The sequence below is a fragment of the Falco punctatus genome (assembly GCF_963210335.1).
Source record: "Falco punctatus genome assembly, chromosome: 8".
Taxonomy (NCBI): Eukaryota; Metazoa; Chordata; class Aves; order Falconiformes; family Falconidae; genus Falco; species Falco punctatus.
In genome coordinates, this window is record NC_137588.1 from 25,278,741 (window position 1) to 25,297,680 (window position 18,940).

General features: G+C 50.2%; 1 protein-coding gene across 2 annotated transcripts in view; it reads right to left on the minus strand.

Annotated features, from left to right (window-relative positions):
• LOC308068461 (unconventional myosin-X-like) overlaps nucleotides 1–18,701 on the minus strand; it is a 93,684-nt gene extending 74,983 nt beyond the window's left edge. Inside the window, exons 1-2 of one of the 2 annotated variants that reach the window (XM_080399134.1) lie at nucleotides 18,552–18,701; nucleotides 4,528–4,626 (exon numbers count right to left, since the gene is read on the minus strand). In XM_080399134.1, the coding sequence (XP_080255260.1) occupies nucleotides 4,528–4,626; nucleotides 18,552–18,572 (120 nt within the window). In that variant the 5' untranslated portion in view covers nucleotides 18,573–18,701. The remainder of the gene's footprint in view (nucleotides 1–4,527; nucleotides 4,627–18,551) is intronic. The other variant, XM_080399133.1, reaches the window with a different exon arrangement.
• Nucleotides 18,702–18,940: the final 239 nt, after the last annotated feature.

Below are 18,940 nucleotides of genomic sequence, written 5' to 3' on the forward strand. Positions count from 1 at the left end.
TATCTCGTTTCCACCCCTGCTTGTCAGCCCTCCTAGGTGCCAGCAAGAAACTGACAGACTCCATAGGGAATGAACCATGATCTATAGCATTCATCTAACTGGTTTCTCCTGCCTGCTTTCCTGGAGTCCTCGGGCTGCTGTATCTGCTAGGGAGAGGCCATCCACGCAGCTGCAGGCTGAAGACAGAATGAGGTCACCCTGCCCCCTCCGGCGAGGAGCCACCCTCGTGAGTCCTTGCAGGGCACTCATTGCCGCAGCGCACTGCAGGTGCCCAGCAAGCACCCCTCTCAGCCCTGAGCCTGCACCCTTGCCAGTGCACAGAAGGAATGCCCTGGCACAGGACCCCTTTACGAGACCCCCACAATGCCTGCACAAGCTTGCATGCGTCAGAACAGCAGCTCTGTTCCTGGAGGGAGCTGAGGAGAAGTGGGTCCATGTCCCCAGGTGCATTCAACTCAGGTCTGCCCAGTCACACCTAATGTGACAAGGACTCGGTCTCTTCCACTGGGAGACTGCCCCACAGTCCAATTTTCTTGCCAGCCAGGAGGCTTTCAAAGATACATAGTTCACATTCATGAACAGCATAGAACAAAGCCCACCTCAGTACACAGGCCACCTCCAGGCTTCTCTGCACCACTTCTGCACTCGGGTATCAGAGGGGTATAACTCTGCCAGCAGCAGCATCCCCCACTCTGCAAGCATGGCCCCAAAAAACCAAAAAACTTCTTTTTTTTTAATTCTTCAGAGCAGAGGCCTCGGGCACTTCCACAAAAGGACTGTGGGAGCAGGAAGGGAGAATGAGACACCTAAATTTAGGGCAGAGTACAAGCTTCAGAAGCACAACATGAACCGGACTGCCAGGAGCAAAATTACCACAGCACTTGCAAACCATGAGGCAGCAAACCACCCCGGTTCCCTCTTCTCTGCTGACTTGGACAACTTGTGGAAGGGGACAATTCCAAAACAGTATGATGTGATCTTTCCTCACATCTGCCTGGTACTTACTTATTTACCACTGCATTGTCAGCACTTGTGACCATTTGGGCCAGAAGAGAAACCTTAAGAAAACATCTAGGGAAAAAGCTGAGTGGACAAGTGTCCCAAAAGATACCAGGCAGTTGGCAGCACCTGTGCCAAGAGGCTGCCATGCATGAAAAATACTGGTATGATGGGTCAGAGCTTGTTTTAATTCCATCTGTAGACAACACTGAAGAAAATGGGACACTGAAGAGCAACAGGGGCCCTAAATACACAAGTGAATTATAAGTAAGGATTACAGCAGCACCTCTTAAACATGTCTTGAGCCACCTGATTGGGGTTAATTCAGTCATCCCTCTCTAAAAAAAAAATCTGGTCCAAGATTCTCAAGGAGTTAAGCAGATGGTCTGGCAGGACTGCAGCAAAGGTAGATTAGGAGCATTGGTTCTGGTACCCTCTGGACACCACACAGGTGAAATATACTCCCTGGAGGAGCCCTCTGATGCCCCACTGACACCCTAGCTGAGGCCAAGATGTCAATCTGTCCACTCCTGAGGCTGAGGAGGTTCACCAAATACCTTTGCTCATCACTGAACCTGTAGCAGCCCATCCTTCCTCAGGCAGAGGCTGGGGTCTCCAGCCCCACTGAGAGTTGGGAGATGGAGTCTCTGCCTCTGGAAGGCACTCGTGGCTTGTGGGAGAGGTTTCAGGCCTTTCCTGGCACTGAGAGAGTTGATTTCTAATCTGTCCTCTGCCCCCCATGGTAGAGGCAACTTTCCAGTCACTGTATCATCTACAGGCTGCAGGGATCACCCATGGTCCTGGAGACAGACATGGTGGGGGTTTTTGTTCCCAAGATTGTATCAAAGGGGCTTTCCGTGAGGACCTCTGAGGTTTGAGACACAAACATGACCCAGACATGATGACACTCCACCCTTAGAGCTTGCAAGGTGCTGCACTGATCCAGGCCAGCCAGGCCCTTTCCCACCTCCAGCCACCCCAGTAAAAGGGCTCTTGTTAGCCCAGCTCACTTCTGGACCTCTCCAGCAATCTTCCAGGAGAGCAGTTCGGAAGAACATCCTCCCCAAGGTAAACCAGGCTGGCTTCAGCAGCTTGCACTACTGAGCTGAAGATGATGGCTATTTTGCCTGAAGCAAGTCTCAGCAGAGCTGCTTCTGGAATGTCCCTTTTTCAACAAGTAAATACTTAAACAGAAAGTTATATGTGTTAATAAGCAGATCTTTATTGTTTGGGAAGAAAAAACATCAGCTTTCAGTCTAACTACAAACAAGCCATCAAATACCACACAGGCACCTCACAACACAGTCAAAGATTTCCACTTTCCCCCCAGGATAAACTGATTTTGTCTCAGATTTACTCCATGGTCAGAGCAAAATAACCAGGACTTTCTCTAAGCCCCTGCAATGGTCAGAAATAAAGCAAAGCATGGCCAGTAGACAGCCAAAATGAGGATTGCCATCCCTGTTCACCAGGCTGAGTAAGGCAGAAATTATTCCTTTTCAACCTCAAATCTATCCGTTAGCACAACCCTGAGCATGTGAGCAAAGCTCTCACCCAGCATCTAAGTTATCCATAAAGCATTCAGCTGGTCTGCCTGGACAATGGTTTCTAATCTTGTTGCGTAAGTGTTGGCTCCACCTTTCCTCCCAGGAAGTCGCTTTTCCAATGGATTGCTTGCTTGAGGTGTTTTTAAGGAAGTGAAAACAAACAGCAAAAGCTCTGAAGCATGACTGCACTTCTCACCTCACCGAGACGCAGGGATGCTGGGTCACAGCAAACATGAGGACACTAGATTCAGGGATCCTTAAAATCATAGGGACCAACTGGCCCATCCAACCCAAAGTAAAGTGAAGATGTTTTCATCTGAGTTTTCACCTGGGGTAGGACAGCCAGTCCCTCCTACAGTTATGAAGCAACAAAGGCAGCAGGCAAGAGAAGCACATAGGACAGCTGTTGTGCAGGGCACTGAATAAACTCAACCCTTTAACAATCACCATGTGCTTTTTCTACACAAGCCATAAAGCACACGCTCCTTCAGCCTATTGGTTTCTTCTTTAATGGAGGAAAAAAAAAAACAACTCCAGCTTTTTTTAGACCTGTGACTCCACCCAACATTATCCTGTGCATTTTTTCTAGCATAGACACAGGCTGGCAGTGGGTGCACCCACTCAGCTGGGCATCAGAAATCAGTGGGATTTCTGATGTCCTTTCAGAGGTGCCAGGTGGGTTTGGAGGGTTTTCCAAGGCCACAGAAGAAACAGGAGCAAGCCTGGGAGAGTGACAGAAGTACTCATAATTTGTTGACCCTCCACAGGCTGCTGCAATACCTGTGATGAATTCCCTTGTGAGCTCTTAACATGAGTTAGTGACTATCCAGCACTCCCAAAACAAGGCAACTCCTCCAGAAAGGGTTTGAGAGATTGGAGTGACCAGATGGAAAACTTATGTGTCTGCTAGGTGAGTTTCTGACTAAGAAAAAATTAGGCTCTTTAAAAAGTAATGATCATTTGAAATCTAGCCCTTTCAAAGCAAGACTAAAAAATATGACAGTTCTACCAATGGCTCTCCACAAGCCGGAGCCCTAAATCCCCTTTCCCCCTGCGCCCCCCTTTGTTTGCCAGGTAAGAGGCTGTAAAAACCTGTCCAGTTTTCTGTAAGAAAGAAGCTGCCTGTAGAGCACCGTTCACCAAAACAGCTGAGCAGATCTAATTGCTCACTGTTGGAGGGCACAGTCCTGCCCATTTCCCCATCCTCCTCCCAGCCCAGGCACCAGTTTGACTCACCAAGAACCTCAGTGAAGGCAGTGAATAATGTTCCCAGGGTTAACAAGCTCAGCTGACTCACTGAGGACTTGGATGATCCCCAGAGGTCCCTTCCTACCAATATTACTCCACGAGCACTGCAGCAGGCGTGCCAGGGAACCACAAGGAGCACAGGGCTGGAAACGAGGGAGGAAAGAAGCTTGTTCCTATGACTGGCTGGAAGCTCTGCTCTCAGAGGGGCTGCGCTGCCTTGTTGAGCTGTCCTGCGCACAGCTCCTGCACTTACGCTGCCGGCTGGCATGGAAGCGGGGAGCTCACTGCCACGTACCCCTGGCCCAGAGGGCTGATGGCGAAGGCTGCTGAAGCACATGGTAGGGAGCACAACAGCCCTTACACAGCAACACAGCTTGCAAGAAGCACATTCTGGCAGAAAGGGCTGCTGAGCTGGTGGAGCTGCCTCCTTCCTAGGAGCATTTTACCAGTATAATGGTTTTGCTAGGCTGTTAATGCAACTCCTTCAAAGACGGCACAAGAAAAAACAAGTGAAGTGAAATGGGCAAACAAATTAACAGAAGAAAGAGAACAATCTTCTCTTTTTAACCTTTGTTAGACCTTTGGCACGGTCTGCAACAGAACCCTGTCACTTTTCAGACAGAATTGTAGCGTTTCAGTTGATACATTTCCTTTTAACATGAAGGTCATGCAAGAAAAAGAAGTCCATCTTGCAACTCTGCATAGGCTACAGCGTCATGCAAACTTCACTTACCATGCCGTAATCTGAAGTGAAGAGCACATTTCCATCCACACACGAGCTGACAGTGCATGGCTGCAGCTGGTCCTGCTCCCGCAGCCATACCCTGGCACCCTGCAAAAAACCAGAAGACCTCCCATCAGAAAGAACTGAAGCCTGCAAGATCTGCACACAGGGTGCAAACACCCAAGGAAAGCTGGGGGAAGCTGCGGTATTCAGGGGGTACTTCCAAGCTACAGCTGCTTCAAATTTTTAAGCAAGTCCAACTTACATTTTCAGAGAAACTGGGTTCGATTATTTTTTTTATTTTTTAACATAACATGAGAGGAAGAAAAAGCAGTTTTAATCAGCCTCATACAGAAACCAGCGTAAGGAAACATCAATTTTTATAGAAAGAGTCATGGAAAGATACAAACACACAGAACAGTGGGTCAATTGTCTAAATATTTTCAAACTTGGAATAGCCGGTCATTAAAAGTCATGCTATAATAATAATAATAATAGAAAATGTAAATAAAGCATGTTTACAATTTCTTACACCCACACACCACTGTACATCAAACAGCTAAGTAGACTTCACAGAGCTTTGTTTGCCTCTTGCAAGAATTTCCTTCAGCAAATGACATGACTTGAGTGTTTCTCTGATGTATGTATACACTGATGTATATAGGATGGCCCTGATCATATAGATAGTTCCACACACACTACAACTTAGTTGCTCAGTGTCCCTCAAGACAATCCTGAGCACAAAACCAGATTTCTGGTAACATATATACAGAGATCCGCAGCAGATCTCATTGCTTGCCTACCAAAGAAGTGCAGGGAAAATCAGTTTGCTGGATTGGCCTCTTCTGCCCTGTCTGACCGTGGGACCGGGTACAAGGGAAAGAACAGGAGCATGAAGGCGAATCAGGGAGAGCATGACCCACAATTACACAGAATTTGGCATACCATCACATCACATTTCAGTTATTGCAAACTAATCTGTTCCATGTCTCCCTATAGAAACCTCAGAAACTCTGCTTTGATACGTATTGAGAAAAAAGCCAAAGTGCTGAACTGTTGAGTAATGTTAAGGCCATCCTGTTTTTCATTGATTCATAGACCTACATTCTTCCTAATTTGTTTTCTGCCCTGAAGTTATTGATTATAAAAGCCCTTCCTATCCTCTTAAACTCATCAGCACCATTAGCTCTTTGCTTCTAGACCTATTATGTTTGAAGTGAGACAATAGTATTTCTGTATTACATTATACAAAATGTGGAACGCTAATTCTATTTTTAATGATTTATTTTAGTTTAGGTGGGTTTTTTTCAACTACTTTAAACACTTTAGTACCCTGGATTTTCCTTATTGTAGAAGATAAGTCTATTGGCCAGCCTCCAGTCCTCCCAATAAAGGAACTGGGTTTAATGACATTAAAAAAGACCTACATAATTCTAGCTTTGCTGCTGTGTTCTTCTCTAGAATTTCCACAACAGGCAGATTAATTTCCCCTCAGAAAGTGAATGAAAGGCACCAGTGCATCTGATCAGCACCTAAACCAAGGATGGTGTGCAAAGATCACTCTCATGGACAGTAAGCAACAGCAATCGAAAGAAATTGTTTTTTATTTTACAAATTCAAGTTTCAAGATCCCAGAGAGCTGGTAAGCAATGCACTGAATACAGATTTTGAGGAACTATATAAAGGTCTTAATCTCATCCTCTTACATTTTCTGAAACTCTTGATGCTTGAGACAAAGTGTCCTGAGGCATCTGGGCAAGACATTGCTGTTGAGAAATCATCCATTTCCCAAATCACATTCTGACTATTCTGCATAAACATACGAACAGCAACACACATTAGTAGAAGATCTTTATGCTATTTTCACCAAAGGCTCCTACTACCATCACGGTATAGATCAAAGAGTCAGAAAACAGCAAAGCTGTGTCTGGAATTCCCAACAGTGGGACGAAAGAAAAGGTTTTCCAATATGCTTATGAACACTCATTCCCAAGAGTGCATTTCAGTGCTTTCAGACACCAGTAACCCAGAAGCACAAAGCTGAGAGCCTGCAGGCAAGCACAGTTTAATCAGGAGCCAGCACTCCCCTGCACCCCGATGCCATGGCACGCACACACGCACACCAGCATTAGGAGTGTGCCATGCTTGCAGAACCATGCGTGGTCTGTCCCTGCAGACCAGGGGGGCTGAGTTATGTACACTTTCCTCTCCCTGAGCTCGGAAATTAGTTTGGAGATAGGAGCAGTTGATAATCTGACACACAAGAGACACTCCATGAGCACGAACACTGTTACATACAAGGTACAATTTAGAGGGAAAAAAAGTGGGGAGAGGGACAAGGAGAACCCTCTGGTGTCTTCAACACCTAGAAATTATCAGAAAGCCCAGACTGACCTAGACCCCGTTCCCAGCAGAAGTCCACGTACAAAAGTAGTAACGAATTCTCCCAAAAGGAGACCCAGTTCTTTTGTACAATATTGCACCATTTCCTACAGACTTACGGCAGATCCTTCTGTGTGCTGCTAAGGAGTAGAAGGCAACACAATGAAATTCCCAGGCACTGTGGCATTTCAGCTGCCCAGAACTTACTTCAGTTTACTTTGGTGTTGTAGCTGTTTTTACAACAGCAATTGCCTCTGCCCAGTAGAATAACTGCACCCATTTATGTTGTTTCCAAAAGGAACATCATGCTGAGACAGCCAGAATAGGAACCACAGAGCAAATAATTATTGTAACTTCTGCCCAGCATAGCCCCCATTTCCTGAAAGGCCAAGTTTGTTTAGTGCATCTCTTTCCATCAGCTCTTTTTTCCAAACAAGAAATCCCCCAAGGACCCTTGACTAAATACAGAAACAGATGGTTACACCAAGGAGACTGCCCTCACATCACTCCCCTCTCCCCCAATACCACACATTTCATTGATCAGGTGAAAGGATTAAATTGAGCAGAAAATTTCCAAGAACTGCCAGGCAGCAAGGCAGAACTTCCACAGGAGCAGCACGGGCAGCAAAGCAGAGCAGCGACCTGCCAGCTCTGGGGGCTCCCAGCTCCCGCAGGCACCAGGAAACCTCAGCTCTGCCAGCACAAGAGTAAAAACCCTTCAGTTTTCAAACTGACATACAGGAGATCTCACCCACATCCAGAGACAAACAACAAAATGAAGCGACAAGCAATGACCGATTTAAAGAGAACACCTTATAAGACAGCTAAGGAACAGCGGAGTGATGATTTTGTGTAACTGCTTTCCATGGAATAAAGCTGGCTGAACACTGACGATACAGTTAACTTATATAATGATAATAGCTCACCCCCTCCCAATTCTTTTAACTAGGAGTTCATTAGGGGGGTTGTGTTGTTTTTAAGTGGAGCAACAACAGCAAGTACTGTAAGAAAGAATAATGTAGCAATGTACCACAGTTCCTGTAGCATGCATAGGTCACTCGGATGTTAAACAAACTCTCAGAGACCAGCATCTTCATTCCTATGACCTCAGTGACAATCTGCCCAGGAACTGGCCTTGCCGCAAAGCGCATAGCAAAGCACAATCCTGAAAAGTGATCCCATAACATGGGGTTATAATTTAGAAAATAAAGTTGCTTGCATACCAAGAGTGGTGTTTCACCAGTACTGCCTCACCCTCTCACACCATGATGTCTTCCATCGCGGACAGCAAACTCTAAGATATCATTTTTCTCTGTTCACATAAACACCTGGCACTTTGGGATCCTAGACTTGAAAATAAATAACACTTCCTGGTATCCATGCTATCAAGAAATCAATTGAAGCCACAGAGCTCTTTGGCCTTCTGTGCCTTTTTTAGAGTGACTGATACCAGAAGTTCCCTCTTGCATTCGCCTGCCTGTATCTGCCTCTCAGCAGATGCAGTACGCTGTGCTGGCAGGGAAAGGATGAGGGACATCTTGCACACTGTACCCTAGGGAAGGGGCACAGAAGCAGACAAGCAGCACACAACCCTTACTGCAGAAGCAAAACATCCACGCACTAAAGCAGAGCATATAGCCACCAGCAGGTGCACCCTCCTCATGGGCTACCCAGCTACTGAAGGCCAAGCAAGCTCCAGAGGACTAGGCATAGAACTCTGCACCTGCAGGTGCCTTTGCCCCTCCGGAGCCTCCCAGCCCAGCAGGGGACACATTCAAGGACTGATGTGAGCAAGCCACTGCTCTGCAACCATACCGCACTTGAGAAACAAGTCATCATCTCCTGTTCTCCAATCTGCATAGTCTGGACTACCCTCAAATCTTCACATTCCCCCAGGACGTCCTCTCTCTTCTGGAAACTCCCTTCTTCCCACATACAAGCAAGAATGAACTGCCCCAGCCGCACAGAATTTGAGGGGACAGTTAGCACTGCCTCCCTCTGACAGCACTCACACACCCCACACCTGCGGAACTCCCAGGAACAGCATGCTCAGCAGGGGCACTAACCAGGATGGGCACATCAGTTTTCCAGGAGTTATTCAGAAAGGAAAAGTGCTTTCAGTTGGAAGACACCTTTCAGTGTATGAAAGATGCACACAATTGTCCAGTATTTCCACTACCAGATGTTTTTGTAAAGTTTTCTTTAGAATGAACATGGTGCTCAGCCTCCAGATCTAGCTGCAAACACAACACTACGAGAGGCTCTTGCCTTGGTTTGGGTAACTACCCCCAGTCACTGCTGCAGCCATTCTGCAAGGGGCAGGGATGTCTCAAAAATGTATACCCCTGCACTGTGTGTCCAAGCACAAGATCTCTGTGGGTGCTGTAAGTTTTTCAGCTATAAGTATTGTGTATATACGTACCTTTGTCCTCCTGGCATACCATGGCTGTTCAGTGGGTATTAGCCTTCCAAGCCTTGTGTTTTTCCTGACAATGGATCCATACGCTCCTAGGCTTGGAAGCAGCATTGCACTGCCAGCTCCTTTCCCAGCCTCAACAGGCTTTGTGGTTGCAAACCACACAGCAGAGACTGGGCTAGAAAGGTCCTTGCAATCCAGACAAAGCCAGGATCAGATTTCAGCAAATGCACTTTTCAACAGATTGATCTAGATGATCATGAATAAGTGATAGGACAGATAAAGAGACTTAGCTAATGGATACAGGATTGGTGGGGCGGGGGAGTCCCTGACACCCTAGACCCATATGGGAAGGAATGCAACCTTGCTGTTTTTCTGATGTCAGTCTGAAATGAAGTCATCCAGCCAGTCCCTGGGTTACAGCTGATCAGCAAAACCTGGACCAGCTGCTGGAAGGGAGGGCGCAGCCCAGGAGGCCACAGGTAAGAGAGACAGAATCAACAACAGCTGAGCTGGCAGCACCCAGCCTGGAGCAGCTAGGAAGAGGAACAATACCTGCAACAGCAGCAGCAGGGATAACAGAAACAGAAGTCTACTTCTCATTAGGCACAAGGTGACACACTGCAGAGCAAAAACAGACTAGTTTGCACCTGGGGAGGTCCCATAGCTCCCGCATGCTAGCCCACTGAGCCTAGGCAGCTTCTGCAAGCCAGCACAGCTCATGGCACTGAATGCAAAGCTGCAGCTGTGGGTCCTGCTGCTCCAGAGCTGCAGCCCAGGCTGAGCCCATGACTCAGACTAGTCCTGCCAATTAGCAGCCCCATTCCTTACTCATTAAGGAGCAAAGCCATCAGTCTGCCAGCAGCTCTGCAGAATAGCGGTATCAGGAAAAGGCTTGTGCGTTTTAAATCATTTAAAAGCAGTTTGTCACTTCTGGTCACTGATGTATATGCACTGCTTCCCACCCCTCTTTCACCTCCCCCTCCCATCTGTTCTGTTCCTCTCTCCTCCCCCAGTTTGGCTGCTGTACAGCTTCTCTTCTCCCCACTCTCCTGCACATCTCCCAGCTTCAGCTATCCCCCAGGAAATGCCTGGTCCTTGAAAGTAATTATTGATATTCTCAAAGGAGCAACCACCCACTACAGCAACCACAGAAGCTCCTTGCCAATAGAGTGGAGGGAGTGAACCCCCAACTTTCTGCACGCTTCAAGGCTGCCCTTTGCCTTGAGGACAAGGTGCACAGAGGGGAAGCAGGTATGTAGCCTTCCAAACTTCACTGCAAGCTCTCTCCAGGCTCAGTTCAAGATGAGCTGCCACTGCAATTCCACCGCAGGCAGTAGCGTCACTGTTCTCCTCAGGTGAAGCAACAGTTCTACAGTTTGCAAGCACCTAGGAACTTCTCACCAGCCTCAAAAATGCATACTAAATTTAGTTCTGTTCATAAATGCCAGCACCACTTTCATGCATTCTCTACAAGCTCTTCCCCACCTAAAACCTGAATTAAAACAAGTTGTTCCCTAGAGCACATTACTCACATGGGTATCTACAGATGTGTATTTCCTGCCTCTGAATATCACAGACACATCACAGCAACACTGGCTTTCCCACACCTTCTCAGTAGCCCTGAAAAGGAGGCAACATGGCATGTGCAAAAGCCCAGCCTGGCTCTAGCAAAACTTCCCCTGACCAGCTAGTGGCTCCAAACTGAGCAAGTGAAGAGCTGAGCTTAGCTTAGCCTGCCCTGCCCTCAACTTGGATATCGATGTGGGTCTCCTCTCCCTCTTGCCACCAAATAAACAGTGAGGCAGCTTCCTTACAGCTCCATCCGTCTCTCAAATTTGGCCAGTGGCTCAGGGCTGAAGCTGGGTTGATGGACAGCTGAATGGCATTCAAGGTCCACAGAGAGCTCAAGGCCTCAGGAAGCCACAGGGATACAGCAGTCCATCACAGAGACACGAGCTTCAGCATCATGCCTCTGAGCAGCCACAATGCAATGTGTTTTGTAAAAACCTCCGATAGGAGCCCTGAAACATTGTTTCTTCTGCAATGTTTATTATGCATAATTTAGGAATAATTTTCTTGCTGTCAGAGGTGGAGGAACAGAGGAATTCAGCCCACCTTCTCTGTCTCCATCCATTATTTTCTGCTCTTTTGCCATGTCTTCACCTATTTGTCATTTCACTAATAAAGTAATCTCAGTTTTTTAAAACTCTTCGCAAGAAACATTTTCCTGATGTTTGATCGTCCTCAGTGTCTTTCTCTCAAACACCACCCAGAAAGCAACCGGAGTGCCTCTGAGCTGGGATGCACTGCCAGCTTATCTGAAATAAGAGTGGAAGTGGGAAAACAGCACACATGAGTAAGAAGTTGGGAGATAGTAAAGACAGTAGAGTCTATGTTTCACTATTTTCTAAAATCATCGGGGACAAAGACATGTGCTAGTAGCGGCATCCAACTACTAGATAGGGATGTCAGCACTATGAATAACGATGGAGGCATGCAGAAGTTTTTAATAAACATCCCTGGAAAGCACCCCTCTTGCATCACACTGAGATGCTGAAGTGCTTTCCCGTATATTAGTAAATGGAAAGGACGTAAAACATTTTGAAAATCAACAGGTCCAAGAGTTCCCAGAGATCTGTCCAATAAAGTTTCTTACCAGCTGATACTAATTTTTTATAAGCCTGGTAATGCTGAGGAAAATCCAAGAGACTGAAAAGGTCAGAGCCTAAATGGGGGCAATAGCAGGATTATCCCAAGTAACCATGGGTTGCTTAGTCTGAGAACTCCAGGGAAAACACAGTGGTTTTGCCCTCAGCTTTTTCAGCTGAAGGATACTCTAGCTTTTATCGTTGTCCAGTGCCAGTCAACACGTAGAAAGAAGTCTAGTCAAAAAGACTTCCTCCTTCTTTGCACCCAAGCATAAGAGGTAAGTAGGACAGCAACAGACTCTCATGGCATTGCTCATGAAGAACACAGTATTCTGAAAAAAGTGAGCCCTTGAAGAGCAAACAGCAGCAAAGGGATCCCAAAACAGTTGTTATGAATGGGGAAAATCATGACTAATTGCATGAGTTTCTATCAAAACTTTGCAGAGACAGGGTCAGTGCTGTTTGGTATCCTCATCAAGGGCCTAAAGTCAAAAGTAGTGCTGAGACTACTAGCAGATGCCAACATCTGGTAGATCAGTAAGCACCCACAAGGGTGAGACCATCAGAGCTGTGTGGATTCCACAGCCACTTATTTGAAACAAAATGGGATTAAAATACAGCCAAACTGAAAGGTCAGCTTCAGGAGAGAAGGAATGCAAGGAGCACTTCAAACAGAGGAATGACTTCTGGAAAGTCACAGACCCAAAGAGGATTGAGAGTTGCTGAACAGAAACTCCCAGGACATTTGGTTGCAACAAGAGCTGATATGCGTGTCTGGGATGTATAAACAGGAGTAAGGAAGTTTACTACTTACTTATGCTTTGAGATGTGAGAAAGAAGCCTTCAGAAGAAAATCTAAAAAATCCAAGTCATTTTTGCTATTCAGAAAGATCCCTTGTAATGCAAAAGTACTTGTGGAAATGTTAAAGTCATTATGTAGATTTGCCAGAGCTAGGGCTGCCCTATCTAGCCCAGACACTGATAGCGGAGGAGACCACAGCAGCATGTGGCCCAGCATGAGCTACAAACCTCACCTCCCTCCCTGCATACTCAACTAACTACACCCTGCCGAGAGGACAGGGCTGCCGGCAGTACTGAGACCACTGCTCTGCTACCTGCTGTCTCACCTTTGCCAGCAGCCCAGTGCTGGAGTAAAATTCGTTGCAGACAGAGAAGTTATTTGGGACGCAAAAACTCCCATGAAGCAGAAGAAAAGTAGGACCCAAAAATCAATGGAACTGCCAGACACTTAAGAAATTAAGCAGGATTTATTTTAAAACAAGGTTGTGTAACCACTTGAAGAAACTGCAAAAGCAGGGAATCCTCCAGAAATAAGAAGCTTTTCCGGAAAGTGTGATTCAGCCAGATCTTAATCATTGGCTCAAGACGCAGGTAACAGGAATAAACAGGACTAATACACAGACCTGGCCCTAACCCTAATTCCCACCTTCTCATCACATATGCTGATCACTGTATCTACAAGAGGCCCCACCACTGGTTCGGTTGCTACAATAATTATTGCATTTTTAATGACAGGAGTCAAGAGTCCCCCAAACGCTGTGCCAAGCGGTGCATGGCAGACAGGCCCTCCGTAGGTTTTTTTCCTGGGACTTGGCTCTACAGCGCTGCTGAACAGTGTGCAATCTCAGATGGAAATGAGGAGATAGAACTGCAGAGCTTAGGGTAACTGGAGGATAACCAGGAAACCCAGACTCACATAAGTTTCGGTCTTAATGATCACATTTAAATAGCTCGCACATTCTCCTTAAAGTAAAATGGGAAATAGGAAATTGCAAAACATTTGTGATTATTATGAAAAAAAAAAAAAAAAAAGAGGCAAGAAGTGAAGCAAGAGCAGTACAAGGTGGTTCTGGAGGCACTGATGGGCAGCTGCAGGCTGGCCCAGGGAGACGCAGCTTCCCTTCACATGGGGGCTCCCACCCAGCGCCTGCACCAGCCCACCCTCGTGTCGCTGATAGGATCTGACAAGGCTGCAGCTCACGCAGCCTGGCTCCAGATGAATGCCCTAAGGAGGGAGGTAACAGGACTCCCTCTCTTCTGCCAGACACTTCTTCATGCCACCTTTGTCACAAGAGCTTTCTTCCCCACAATTTCTTCTCCAGAACACAGCAGCCAGGCCCTTTTGCCCTACATCTGCCTCCTTATCACTCTGAACAGCTTTGAGGAGATGCAGCCGGGATGGAGGGAACATCCATGCTATGCTAGCCCCACAGATATCTTCAAGGACAGTGCTATTTCTCTTTAGCTGAACTATGCAGCCTAATTAAACAGAGAGGGGTTGTTCTGTTTGGTATTGACTCAGAAAGCATTACATATGCAGCATGCATGTAATAGTCAGCATTTCTCTGTCTCTTCCCAGTGTCTCTGGATCCTCTTTTCTAAGAGGTTACAATATTCTCGATAAACTAGGAGGTCATCAGGGAAAGTTGGCAAAGCACATGTTCCTCAGGGGAGGAGAAGGGCCTGGTGGGCATACTCCTTCACGGAGCAGTCTCACTGCTGAAGAAGATGATGTTCTATCTACCGTTTCTTTCCAAGACGGCATTTTCCTAAACCAACAGTTGTTAACACATGGCCACTCAGCTCACTGTTATCTGGAAAGACAGCACATCACTCATGGTCAGCATCACCCAAGTTAGCTGAACCATTTCCCTCATCTCAGACAAGAGTCTCTGGAAGGATTCTCCAGGACATCCGGCCACACTTTTCTCTCACAGGAACTCCACCTTCTCCCAACTGCAGGAAGTGTGAGAGGGCAAACCAAGCTATTGAAGAAACCTAATCCAGCATGCCATGTATTAGCCCTCCCCACCCAGCACAAGCTGGCCTCCCTGGGGACACTGAATGATGTAGCCAGGCAGCTTCAATAGAGACCTCAAAGCTGGTGAGGATTGCATGTGCAACCAAAAATCAGACTAGTCCTGTACCTGCTGCACCCACGAATGAGACAGGCTCCACGCTGCAAAGATGCATTCGCAGGCAAGTCCCTTCAGTTCTTCTCCTTACCCATGTACTCTGCAAATGTTTACACACATGATTTCCACCAGGACTAAGGAGCCATCGGATGCCTGGAGGACAGCCTGTATAGTTGGACATCACATGACCAGCCAATGGCCACACTCTCCAGACTAGCTGATGGCTTTGTGGAGCAGTCAGATACTTCCAGTTGCATCAAGTAGTCAGCACACGCACACAGCAGCCAGGGCAAAGCTGCCAGAGCAAAAGAGACCTCGCAGAGCTGCTTGCTCCCCACCTCATTTTGGGGCCAAGAAAGCAGCTCAGATGCATGCATAGTGGTAACTCGGGTAGCCCTTGTACTCTTTCACAGACTTTACTCTGAGGCTCCCTCCTGGTCTGCATGCATCCCTGGGGGAAGTGGCTCCTCTCCCCAACCCCAACTTCATAGTAGATGTCCCAGGCCACAAAGAAGAGAAGGGCTGCATCCGAGGGAGGATGGGGGACAGTAAGTGAAGACCAGGCCAGCTGTACAGAGGACAGCTCAGACCAGCACAGCTGTGCAGGACATGAGCACATGATCCCCCCTGCCTTTCTCTCCCCATCTCAGAAAGCTTAAGAACTGGGGCGGGTTATTTTACAACACAGATGAAAAAGCATTGCAGTTCACCAAAACAGCAATGAGGAAAACTGTTTAATACTTAAAATGCCAGCATTTCTGGGCCAGTGGCACATGAGCAGAAGGAGAAGGGTGTCTGTGGCTCCACTAGATGATGCTCAGTGCAGACTGACCATGGGGCTGTGCCAGCTGGTCACTTCAACTGGAGAGCAGAGGGATGGGATGGGATGGGAGAAGTGTCTCCTTTAACCCTGGCCACAACATTTCTGCTCCTCAGGGGGAATTGGAGAGCGAGTCACATCCTCTGTGTCACCCGACATCCTGCCCACACTCCAGACACGCAGGGAAGCCATCATCCGTCACTGCGCCACAGCCCTGGCCTCCAGGGCCCCTCCTCCCTGTCTGGGCACAGGACTCACTGCAGCAGCCAAGAAAGGAGATGGTGGAGCTCACACACCTCGGCTCCCTCTGCTCATACCCAGCTGGAGCAAAAGCGTCATTCATCACATCTCTGAGCCATGCTGCACACCAGACCTCAGATGGCAGAGGCACACATCTTTGTGCTGTGCCACTTGCTGAGGATGAAGGCTTTCTAATCTGGCTGACTTGGGACGCCGCAGGGGACGGGTGGCAGCAGCAGCACACACCCTGCCAGCTTGCTGTCCCTGGGGTCAGCAGTCAGAGGAGGGCATGGCATATAGGAGGCCCTTCAGCAGCGTGAATCTGGCACAACCTGCCAAAACTATTCCCCCCCTTTGGCAGAGCCAGGACAATAAGTAGGTTGAACCCATCACTAAACCACCTATCGTAGATAAACTTCAAAGACTAGGAACGCCTTTGGTCTCAGGCATGCCGAGGGAGGAACCAGCGAAGCTGGGAAGCCCCATGACATCCCCAGCTAACCTCAGACACTGACCACACTGCTGAGCATGCCATCTAAATGCTGCAAGCACAGCATGGTAGCCTGCTAAGGCAAGACCAACAACACACCAGGGTTTAAGCTATTCATTGTAAGGGATTACATGCATCCCCAGGGAGAAGCTTGGCTTCTGCTGCAGCAGAAAGAGGTGGAGCAACTCCCTTCTGCTCAAGGGTTGCCCTCCCACCAAGAACCCCCCATGGAGAATGAGGAAGAGTGGCGGGGGTGCAGCAAATGCCAAACATTCCCGCTCTGGGGAAGCCAGTTCCCTCTCTCCCACCCCCACTGCCTTTCCTGCAAAGCAAAGCTTGATGCTTTCCCACACATGCTCACCCCAGCTCTCCAGCCTTGGCCACCTTGCTTCACCAGGGTTTAAGCCCACATGATCAAAAAGAGAGGTAAGCCTCTGTAACAGAGATGTGAGAGCCTCTGGCTTCACCACTGCCCCTCAGCCCTTCCCTGGAAATCCCTGTTTCTCCAGATACTGGCAGAATCATGCCTGGACAAGTGGAGTTGGACAATGCAGGCAGTCCTCTGCTGGGTGCTACTTGCCGAGACACGCACCTCTGGGCATCCCCTCTCCAGCCTCCCAGTCCCATCAGGTGCCTCAGGCTCTTTGGTGGCTACTCCTGTTGCAACAAGCCAGGAGGTTCCTCATGACAGAGAGATGGGCACAAAGGCTCTGGTGAAATGGCCCTTTGGGAAACCCTGGCTTCCATCCGATTAGACACGAGGCGACCCAGGCTTCCAGGAGCAGCAGGTTAATCAGTTAATGGCTGAAAGGATCCCTATCGATGTGCTGCGCATGCCACAGGGCAGCCCCAGCCGAACAGTCCCCAGGGCAGCCACTCCTTCCTCTGGGGCCAGATCTAGGAAAGCATCTGTTCTGATAACGAAAGTGCTTCACCAGGGAGGGGACAGGCCTGAGCCCATCAGCTGCTCCAGCCCACAGACACTGGGCTGCTCCCAGGAGGCTGCCAGTTCCCCCCACCGCACTCAGGACCAGGACGTGGCAACGGCCAGGCACTGGGACACCAAGGCAGGGTCCAAGTGCGGTGGATAGCTGATGCCCCTGGCCCCAAACAGGAGGCTTTCAGGGATCAGCCACAGACCTCAGGATGGCCCTGTCACCTCACGGTGCCTGCCGTGCCCACTGCCCATGTCACGGGTACCCGCTGCTGCCCATGAGGCCAGCAAGGGCTGCCCCAGCCTTGCACCCCATTGCCCCTCACAAGCAAAGGCAGCGTCAGGCTGGGCTGGAAACCTGTGCATGCTCAGACAAGGAAAGAGGCAGAGAGAATATTGGGGGGTCTGGGGTGTGCACACACCGGGCCACGTGCATTAAGGCTGCACATCACTCCCCCCGCACCCCCTGAGCAGCACAATGCCCAACCCGGCTGTTGCAAACACCCAAGGGCAAGGGCGCGGGAGCTGAGCCCGGGGCCCGCTGCCCGCCGGCGAGAAGGTGACCGGGCAGAGCACCGGGAGGCAGGGGGCTGAGGCGGCCGCTGCCTCCCGCTGCACGTTCCTCACCGGCTCGGCCGTGGCCCGGTGCCACGTGCGGAGAGGCGAGCTGCGACACGCACACACAGGCAGGGGCTGGCTCCGGACCCTTCAGTCGCTCCAGAGGATCAAAGCAGCCGGCGAGCCGTCTCTGGGCAGCCATGACTATCCTGCGACAAATCCTCTCCTCCCGCGAGCAGCCCTCAGCCTGGCTCGCTGGAACCGCGCTCCTCTCGGGCTCTGCCCCCGCAGCCCCGCCAGGCTCCCGGTGCCGCGCCGGGTGCTCCCGGGAGCGCTGGGGCACGACCCGCCGCCCCTCGGCGCCCAGCAAAGCGCAGCCGGGGCTGCCCGGGCGAGGGGCAGCGGGGCCGCGGCGAGCCCCGCGGGGAGCGCGGCGTCCCACGGCTCCAGGGGCGCAGCCGGCCCGGGGCAGCGCCCGGCGGCCCCCAGCCCGGGCACGGCGCTCCGATGCTCGTCCCGCCCCGGCACCCGGCCCCGCCGGCCGCCGCCCGCCCGCGCCCCCAGCCCCGGGCCGGGCCGAGCAGCCCCGCCGCCGCCGCTGCCCACCTGGCAGAGGGAGGCGTCCATCGGCGCTCTCGCCGCGCAGGGAGCGCTGCCGGCCGGCTCTCAGCGCCGCATCGCCGCGGCCGGGCAGGCACGGCTTGCCGGCCCCGCGCCGCGCTGGCTCCGCCTCGCCGGCCGCGGGCAGCGGGGAGCGGCCGGGCCGCCCCGCTCCGCCCCGCTCCGCCCCGCTCCGGGGCGCGGGGAGCGCGGCCGCTGCGGCTGCGGCTGCGGCTGCGGCTGCGGCTGCGGCTGCGGCTGCGGCTTCGGCTGCGGCTGCGGCGGGGCCGGCCGGCCTGGTGCCTGCCGGAGCGTGCGGGAGCAGCGGAGCGGGTGGCGCTGGCTGCGGCGGCGCCAGCATCTCGGGAGGGGGATGCCGAGAAGGGCCTGGGGTG